The sequence below is a fragment of the Triticum aestivum genome, chromosome 5A, assembly GCF_018294505.1.
Source record: "Triticum aestivum cultivar Chinese Spring chromosome 5A, IWGSC CS RefSeq v2.1, whole genome shotgun sequence".
Lineage (NCBI taxonomy): Eukaryota > Viridiplantae > Streptophyta > Magnoliopsida > Poales > Poaceae > Triticum > Triticum aestivum.
The window spans coordinates 398,008,298-398,018,165 of NC_057806.1; the positions used below are offsets into that span (position 1 = coordinate 398,008,298).

Below are 9,868 nucleotides of genomic sequence, written 5' to 3' on the forward strand. Positions count from 1 at the left end.
CAGGGAGCCACCCGTCCAGACGAAGCGGGGGCGATCGAGGTGTGATTTCTATCTATGCATATGCAGCCTATTCATCAGGAACACCATCAGGGAGGCCACATGACATGAGCGCACAAACTCCAATACTCCATGCTGCGGAGGGTCAGAACTCTGAACTCTGAGCATACAGAAGAAGAAAGCCCTGTTGCACGGACACGGCATCATCTGCCATATAGAAAAACAGATGATATTGAGAACTCAAAAAACCTGATCCCATCAGGCCCAGGACTCAGGACCTGTTACTGCCAAGTGCCAAGACAGCACAGATCGCTGCAGATTACCCAAGCTCAGCAGCAGACATAAACAAGCAGGCAGAGAAGCACAATCTGCCCCAGCAAACACAATGGCGAAACGCCACAGCCATCATCGGTGCTTTCGACAAACAAACTTTAACCCAGAAACGTCTGGTTACAGAAGCTAGGACTGGTCCGACCATCAACAACACCCAAGACACTATGCCCGGGCAAAGGAATGTACAACAGTTCACGGTATATACCATACCTAAACATCACCATCATTCTTTTTCTCCGAAGAAACCTGTTTCTATCTTTGTCTGTCCTATAAACCGACACCTGGACTCAAGAACATGACCTGATATGATCTTATAACTTACTCTATGCAGCGACCGATGGCGTACGCCTCCCGGGCGATCTCCGCCTCCCGTTTCACATTTTCAGCCAGGCTGGCCATGGCACCTGAGAGCTTTGAGAGTCGATCGAACATTGCGGTAAGACCGCCCTGCAGGGTTGCCATATCTGATTCAGTCTCTGACGATTTTTCACCCTCTGCCCCAGTGTCTGAAGATCTCTTCTTCGCTGCCTTCTTCTGTTCTGCTGCCTGGTGCTTGTACATTTTCTTGAGATCTGCTGCAAGGTTCTTGATGGAGTCGCATGATTCTTCAGACGGGAGCGATGACATTCCTGCGGACAAATCCCCCAAGAGAACAAATAGGGGTGGAGCAAGGTGTTGGCGAGGCGAGAGGGTCAGGTTTCCTTCCCCTGACCGGTCTCGTGGTTGCACCACACATTTCTGCAGCCAGGAGTGCAGACCACCCACATAGTTTTTGTAACCATCAACCCAGCCTGCCAAACTGGAGTAGAAGACTCCCAGTTCAGTGATGAGGTTCATCAAGGCATGTCCGCGCGACTCGCTTGGAGGAGACATTGCTGGGAGCTTTGCATCTGTTGGAGAGGTAATTTTCTGCTGCATTTGGTGAACTTCCTGCAGCACCCTCCACATGCGCGTCTGCCTGTCAGTGTCGTGCACAATAATAAGTATGATATCCACATTTAATGTCAGAGCCTACATATAACATTTTAGCCAATACCTTCACAACCTTTGCATACTACCTCAAAAGGAATACATTATTTAACCATAACAGGTGTAATTACAGTTTTGACAATGGTCCTGAAATCCTCACATGTGCTGTACATAGCGCTACGAAGAAAATAAAGGCTTACCCTTGTAGTAATTCAAGAAGTTGGGGCTGCAACTCTTCATCTCTTAACTTCTCAATTGTTTTTGAAATTGTGTATAGTGCTTCAGTTCCTACCACGAGTCGTGAATACAACCCTTTGGTAGTAACCCGAGTTTTGTCAACTTGCCTGGCATCCGCATCCCTTGCACACTGATGGCTTAGCTGAGCACATTTTTTGTCATATATCTGCTCGATTGATTCAATATTCTGCAAATCGCAAGTTTGCAACACCAGTTTAAGCAGTTAGGTCAGAGTGTAGCAAATAAGACAGAAAAATAGCATGTACACTTATATAGAAATAATGCAAATAACAGAATTTACTGAAACTTCTGACAGTAATAAGATATTCCGTGACCTAAAAATATCGGATGCCTGTGAGAGGTTATCCCATGGCAATTTCTGCATTTATTAGATATATATAAATAAATACTAATCTTACTTCAATATTTTGAACGATGCAAAATACTCCCTCCGTAAAGAAATATAAGAGCGTTTAGGTCACTACTAGGTCACTAAAGTAGTGACCTAAACGCTCTTATATTTCTTTAAAGAGGGAGTATAAGGGATGCATTAGATATTTGGTTTAGGATCGAAACATAGAACCCATATTTTAAACATCCACTTTTTTAAAACAAAAAACTAACCATTCAGTTCTCTCACCCACCGTCTTCCATGTCACTCAAAGTCCTCTCCTTTTTTTTTAGAACGAAGACGCAAGAAGTGTCCGGCTTTAAATTAATAAAGCCCACCAACAGGCAGCATCCAAGTTCGACACAACACAGAAACAAACCACGGGGCCTAGGCCCAAAAAAGTCATCTCCTCGCTTGCCAAACCTCCCCGCCCATAAGTTGATAGCACTGTCATACCACAATACCTCCCCCAAACAATCCAAAACCTTGTTCCTGCTCAACTCCCATCCAACTCATTGCCCCCCCCCCCCCCCCCACCCTATTGGTCATCCCCAAATTTTTCATTGTGAAGCACCTACCTTCAAGAAATATGAGATCTGAATCCTAGATGGCGCTTCATCGCACATATCTTGAAAGAAATCCAAGGCTATTGGATGGCCGGATGTATCCTATTCTTTATGTAAATTCTGGTTTATTTTTAGTCCTTCCTAAATCATAATTAGCTCCTATAGCTTTTGGTATCACCCAGTAAGTCAACCCCGAATAGCTAAGATCTAGTGTGAGTAGCGAGCAGACGTAAGCGTAATATTGCACATGCTAATACCATTAGCTTATTCACCGACCACATGCACGAGAGTGTTCTTTTTTGGCGTGTAGCAGGCATCAACAAAGTGAAAGGTTATCGGAAAAGAACATAACGACAAACACGAGGAAAATGCAGCAACCGACAAACTATAGATATGTCCTAAAACAGAAACAACCACCAAAGTAAATCATGGATACAGCCACAAAAAAGTGTCAATAGAATAATCTATTGGTTACCAGAATGTGCTCTATGTTTCAAGCAACTTAATGCACAAATTTATAACCTGTAATGTAATATAAACTACCTAATGTGGGATAAATGGCCTAATCTACTAGTAGGTAGGTAGAATATAACTGTAGTTCTTATGCTAAAAGCATATGTACCGCAGTTACCAATTTCGTTCTACCGCGAGCCAATTTGCTGAGAAGGTTACGGGTTCCCCTATAATTTTTGGGAGGAGAAGTTTTGTACAACCAAACCGCGACTCGCACATATAACGTTCACGGTGACAATGGTTTGTACACAATTACACAAAATGATAATTATGAGCTAATTGTTTCTACCAACACCGAAGGCATACTTGGGGAGGCTCTGTTTCACATTGTATATACTTTTGAATAATTGAATTATGATGCTTTCAACCTTGTACATTGTCTTGTATTTAACCTAATTTTCTGTACACTTGTTGAATAGCTCCAATATTTGGTTTAAGACCAAAAATAGAAACCATGTACATTAAACATCTGCTATTGTAAAAAAAAAAAATAACCCTTCAGTTCTCTCATCCACCGCCTTTAAAGTCCTCTCCTCGCTTGCCAAACCTCCCCTCACACAAGTTGATTGCATTGTCATGCCACAATACCTCCCTTCAACAATCCGAAACCTTATTCCCTGATCAGCTCCCACCCTCATCAGCCCTCCCCAAAATTTTCATTGTAAGCAACATACCTTCAAGCAATATGGGATCTGAATCCTAGATGGCGCTTTACCGCACATATCTTGAAGAAAATCCATGGCTGGTGGATGGCTGGATGTATCCAATTGTTATGTAAATTCTACTCCCTCTGTAAATAAATATAAGAGCGTTTAGATCACTACTTTAGTGATCTAAACGCTCTTATATTTCTTTATGGAGGGAGTAGTTTATTTTTAGTCCAACCTAAATCATAATTAGCTTCTGTGGCTTTTGGTATCACACAGTTAGTCAACCCTGAATAGCTTAGATCTAGTGTGAGTAGTAAGCAGACATAAGCCTAATATTGCACATGCTAATACTATTGGCTTATTCACCGACCACATGATGAAAGTATTCTTTTATTTGGCGTGTAGCGGGCATCAACAAAGTGAAAGGTTATTGCAAAAGAACGCAACGACAAACACGAGGAAAATGCAGCAACCAAAAAATTATAGGCAAGTCCAAAAAGAGAAACAACTCTACATTAAAAAAAATTAAATCATGGATACAGCCACAAAAAGGTGTCGCTAAAATAGCCTATTGGTTACCAAAATATGTCCTATGTTTTTAGAAACTTAATGCACAAATTCATAACCTGCAAAGTAAAAATGAACTACCTAATGTGGGAATAAATGGCCTAATCCACTAGTAGGTAGGTAGAATATAACTGTAGTTCTTATGTTAAAAGCATATGTAGCACAGTTACCAAGTTTGTTCTACAGCGAGCCAATTTGCTGAGAAGGGTATGGGTTCCCCTATATTTTTTGGGAGGAAATGCTGCGTACAAACAAACAGCGACCCGGACATATGACATTCATGGTGACATTGGTTTGTACACAATTACACAAAATGATAATTCTGAGCTGATTGTTTCTACCAACACCATGGGCATACTAGGGGAGGCTCTGTTTAACATGTTTTTAAGAATTGAATCATGATTCTTGCAACCTGTACATTATTTTGTTTTGAACCTATTTTTATGTACACTTGTTAAATAGCACCAAGATGTTAAGAATTCTAGATAGGAGGAATAGACGTGAAGTACCAAGCGTATATGTTAGATTTCATGCTATCTAGTATTACTGATACTCAGAGTGCAACTTTAATTGTCAAATGGCACAGCAGAGACCGGTATAGTAGGAACAATATACCCTGAGCATCATGCAATTATTGTTTATTCAATATTAAATCAAACATTAACACAATTTGGTGACACTTGTGTAGCCTTGGACGTTAACTTCGACTCAACTACAAAAGGCAACTATTCATTTGGAAAATCCTTGGAAGTTCCTATTGTGTTGGACGTGAGATGGATATGAGCTATCTAAGTCTGCCGGATGGTTTGAAAAAAAATATTTGTAAGACCATACTCTGCTTTGTTTTCAAATATAATTCATCACTATAGAGAAATGCATTAGCATGTGATAATTTAAACTTTACTGTCTATGGTTGAGGCAATATAATCACCACTTACAACTTCATAATTCCTGTAAGCAACTTACTCAAAAAAGATTGCTGGAAAATAAGGACAACAGAAAAAAGGGCAGCCCAGTGCATGTAGCTCCCGCTTGCGCAGGGTCCGGGAAAGGGTCCGACCACTTTGGGTCTATAGGACGCAGCCTTTCCCTACATTTCTGTAAGAGGCTGTTTTCAGGACTTGAATCCGTGACCGATCAAAAGGCAGCAGCTTTACCACTGCGCCAAGGCTCCCCTTCAAAATAAGGACAACAGAAGTAAAGCTTTTATTTTTGAGACACAAATATCTCCTAGGCACGATCCAAAATCCTAGACTTGGCTAAAACACCTACAGAACACAACATACGGACCCATCTCCGCGCTAATCTCTACCCCCCTGATTTTCACTGTGGACCCTCCCGCCCCCTGATTTCCACTATATCTTGACACGTCACGCCATAACTTTAATCCTGTACAAATTTGCCCGTAGGTGTAGTGTCTCTCGCGTGATCATAGGATCATAACGATAGCTCATCGTGCAAAGTGGATCTCCAAGTAAATGCGAAGAACTCCTTTCGAGCATGTGAGTTGCAGGAAATACTTTTGTTTAGCTACACAACATTTAGCCCGGATGCAAAAGGAGACATCACATTACAATAAAGACTATCTAAGTCCAGAAAATGCTTGAGAGCTCACTAGAAAAATAAATCGGTTTTGTCCATAATACAGTAATGGTGTAATTATGTTGGATGCCATATATGGTTTCCTATCTAGAAGATTAACATGTGACACACAATAGCATACATATAAAAAACGTGTCCACATAATTTCTAAATATACATTTGTAGCGTCATTACAACTCTGCTTAAGAAAAGATAGCTTCAGATATTACTGAAAATAGTGGTTACACCTACAAAAAGGTCAATGCACAATATGCTACAGGTCTACTGGAAAACACAGGACAAGCACAATCTCATGATTCTATACTGATAACGCAGAAGTTCCATTTTCAGTGTAGTTAATCCTATAAGCATCTGTTGAACAACACATGTTGGCTCACCTTTAACTCATCATAAATCTTTATTTCCCAAGCATAGAGTCTATCTAAAGAGGATGCATGACTTCCTGAAATCATACAAAACTCTTCAATAAAATCGCTAATGCTTTCTGGAGGGTCATCATCCTTCTGAACTGAAAATGGTGGATTCTTAGATGATGAAGATCGTGATGAAAGTGAGCGATTCCAAGCGATCACTTTCGTGACATGCTGCTCTGATTCTGCAGTAAAACAGTTAAGAGTAAAATATCCATCCAAACAAGGCTGTTATTGTTTAGCGTACAAACTTCACATATTAATGTATTTGATATGAATTGTAAATATACCATGGGAAGCTACATTTCCAGCATTGCAGCAGAGCAAGGATGATGACAGAGAAAGTGCACACGACGGTTTCCCTGCAATAATTAGCACTGATATTAAGCAAGTATAACCATAGAAGTTCAAGAGAACTGTCTAACTGTAAAAAATGTATTCCTCACCTGTTATCTTGGTTGAAAAGCTTAGTCGAATCTTCCTTGTCTCAAGCATCCTTGAGACCCCATGGCAAGACTCAGCTGCCCGAGCAAATTGGCGCTCGAGTTCTTTCACATCAGACAGAAAATCTTTTGATACGCTGGTGATGGAACTGCTCTTTTCTTCTTCCCTTTCAGTAGATATTTTTGGTACATTAACCTTGTCTACAGAGTGGGCTTCGTTTTTTCTATTGTCAGTAATACATGTAGGATTCTGCCCCTCCACATTCTGTGTCTGCACTTGATCAGGTCGTTTGTGTAAGTTTGAGTCATTTGGTAAGTCTGTATCAACAATCTCAATTTCACTACAGTCATTGCGATTCAACTTAAGATGGTCAAAATTGTCATCAAGGTCTTTACATCCATGTGTTCCCAACTGTTCTTGCACCTCAGCTATTTGACTAGAGGAAGCTTGACCCCTTCCATCGACATGGCCAAAGTCATCCAAAGTTGCCTCACAGTTCTCTGAGACATGGGTGGCAACATTTTCACTCACATCATTTGGTTCAAAGAAATCCCATGGGGGGCAAAATTCCGGAGACAACGGTGGTGAAACCGAAGTCAGGATGGGCTGCCCTTTTCTAATAAAACTAGCATCACCATCACTTGGGTCGACTGTCACTGTCAAGGATGGGCTTACTTCTGACCTCAAGCGACTAATATCAGAATGGCGGGGCACTTTCAGTGGTGAAATTTTAGAATTGTCTGCAGGTGGCAATGGGGATGGTAAAGCAGACGAAGAGCGAGGGGACTTGTCCGGATCACCCTCATGGTGTGACTCCACAAACTGCCTCAAAGCAACGCCGACATTGCGCAGAGACTGCTCGTACGACAGATGAGCAGCCGAAAGGGCATACCTTGCATCGATTGCTTGTTCAATGTGTTTCAGACGACCCTTGCAGAGCTGCAATGCGGTGTTGCAGTCTTGCTTGGAGGCAGTTGTACCCATGCTTCTTCACTTCCTGTAACAACGAAGACAAGTTATGATTGACATGGAATCCATCATGGGCTCATGGCTGACAAAGGAACTAATCATTTGCATTTGTACAAGGCATGTTGGTCTAAAACTACCACCTATGCATGTTGACTGAAGTTATAGAATTTTACTGCATTCAGTAATTAAAAGAAACAGGGGAGGTTAGAAAATCAGAGTTTCAAGGCACGGGTAAGCAAGGATTTTACCCACCAAGTAACGAAATGAAAACAATACTCAGGCACCATGTAACAGGAAACTCTAATCGATAGAAAGAAAGGATAGAAAGAAAGAACGTCCTTTTTTTCAAGATAAAAAACAACAACACTTTGTGAGGTAGAAAATAAATGACATAAAAACTCGCCTATTTTACATGTAAGCAATGATTGTGCCCACCAAGTAATGCGATTCAGATTTTTCTTTGAAATTCAGATTTTTCTGCATTCAGTAATTCACCATGTAACAGGAAACTCTAATCGATGGAAAAAAAGAACACGTTTACAAGAACACAAATCCACAAAGGCACTTTGCGAGGAAGAAAATAAAATACTACTACTCGCACATAAAAAAGTCGCCTATTTTGGCACCGCAATATCATCATTACAACCCATCGATTCGGACTAACCCACACGGCTGGAGACCGCACCCGCACAATGATTGATTAATTCATTCATCGGCAAAGCGAACTTCAAAGCCACAGAAAACATCTGGGGGACAAAAGTACAGAGAGAGGCGGAAGCTACGAAATCGAGCTCCATGGACGAACACTTACCTTGGCCTAAACCAACTGGTCGGCCAAACCTCACCTAGGAACCAGAGCGGCCCGCTTCGTCCTGGCAACACGCCACAACCACACGAACAGAGTCAGTCAGAATTCCAGTCGAAGGAACCAAAAAGAACCCAAACCCCCAAAACCCCACGCTTCAACTCGAACCCCCGGAGACGAGGAGGAGGCAATCGGCGGAGCAAGAACGGAGGCCAGAGATCGCACCTTCGCAGGCGCACCGAAAGGCAATCCCCGTCCCGTTCCAGCGCCGAGACCAAGAACAGGAGAGGGTAAAAGACGAAGCAGGCTTGGTTGGCAAGACAGAGCAAAGCCGCGCGGAGACCCCCTCTCCGCTCCGCCCCTCCGCAAAAGCGAGCAACAGGACAAGGGATAGAGAGGAAGCGTTACATTGGCGAGTCAATCCCCCCTATCTCTCTCTATCTTTCTCTCTGCGAGAGCCGCCGCTGGCTGTTTCTCTCTCTCTCTCTCTCTCTCTCTCTCTCTGGGCTGCGCGCTCGTCGCGACCTGGCAGCAGCGATGCGCTGCGTAATGAGCCAGTGCAGCAGCCACGCGAGGCCCCGCCTGGCGCCGAACCTTCGCCCCTCGCTCCGCATGTACCCCGTGTGACGCAACGCCGCGATGGCCCTTGGCTCTGGCCTGCAGCCCGTTGGCGTTGCCATTGCGCTCCTTCAGTTTCTTGTTTGCTCCGTGTGAGGAGAGAGAAACCGGGGAGGCGTGAAGAGATAGAGAGAGGGGGAAAAAGGCTGGGGCCTCATTTATGAAGTAGAAAATCGGGAATGGTGCAGCGGGCGGGGCAGGGGAGTGCGGGCCCCGCAGGAACAGCCACAGGAGGGGAAAGGATGGGAGGGGTGCGTCACAAAGCTCTACCGGATGGACCTACCGGTCAGCCTGATGCGATGTGTGGCGTGGGCATTGTGACGGTGAAAGGTTTTGATCTTTGCCAGATCTCTTTTAGCAGGAAATGGAAACCTTTTGTGTGATTGTTCTCTATGCCTGGTTTGGTGTATTTTTGGCAAACAGTGATGTTTGGAATTAAGTTTCTCTAAATAAACGTTTGCCTTTGAGCTCCTGCCATGGAAATCAATTGACATTTATTTTGGGCAACCGCCTCTGCACGTCTCAGCGGCATCGGCGGCGTCGACCGGATCCCTGTGAGGACTAGTGATGATGGTGGCGGCGGCCTCTATGAGTCATCGCAGCAGGGCTTGCAACCCTCGACGACCGCGACAAGACGATTAAGAGATGCGGTGGCGCATCTCTAAGTGCATCACCGAATCTGTAGGCATGGAGATAGTGCTTGTGCGTGGCGCTGTGGGCGCTCGCTGGCAACGCAAGGAAATTTCCGTCTCATGCGAGGGTAACAGGCATCACATGAGGAGGTTTGTGGCGTCAGC

At 43.5% G+C, this 9,868-nt stretch overlaps 1 protein-coding gene across 1 annotated transcript; it reads right to left on the reverse strand.

Moving 5' to 3' along the window:
• Positions 1 to 520: 520 nt before the first annotated feature.
• On the reverse strand, positions 521 to 9,058 carry LOC123106993 (protein ROLLING AND ERECT LEAF 2). The gene is made up of 7 exons (XM_044529005.1): positions 8,679 to 9,058; positions 8,460 to 8,520; positions 6,682 to 7,676; positions 6,526 to 6,597; positions 6,203 to 6,420; positions 1,500 to 1,723; positions 521 to 1,288 (listed from the first exon to the last, which is right to left on the reverse strand). Exons 3-7 carry the CDS (start codon positions 7,661 to 7,663, stop codon positions 649 to 651), a joined length of 2,136 nt encoding a protein of 711 aa, XP_044384940.1. The 5' UTR covers positions 7,664 to 7,676; positions 8,460 to 8,520; positions 8,679 to 9,058; the 3' UTR covers positions 521 to 648.
• Positions 9,059 to 9,868: the final 810 nt, after the last annotated feature.

Excerpts from the sequence above, each read along its gene's own strand:
- LOC123106993 (XM_044529005.1), bottom strand. The coding sequence starts at position 7,663 with ATGGGTACAACTGCCTCCAAGCAAGACTGCAACACCGCATTGCAGCTC. Across the intron at positions 6,421-6,525 it reads TGGAAATGTAGCTTCCCATG|AATCAGAGCAGCATGTCACG; the intron begins GTATATTTACAA and ends GTTTTACTGCAG. Across the intron at positions 1,289-1,499 it reads CTTCTTGAATTACTACAAGG|GCAGACGCGCATGTGGAGGG; the intron begins GTAAGCCTTTAT and ends CGACACTGACAG.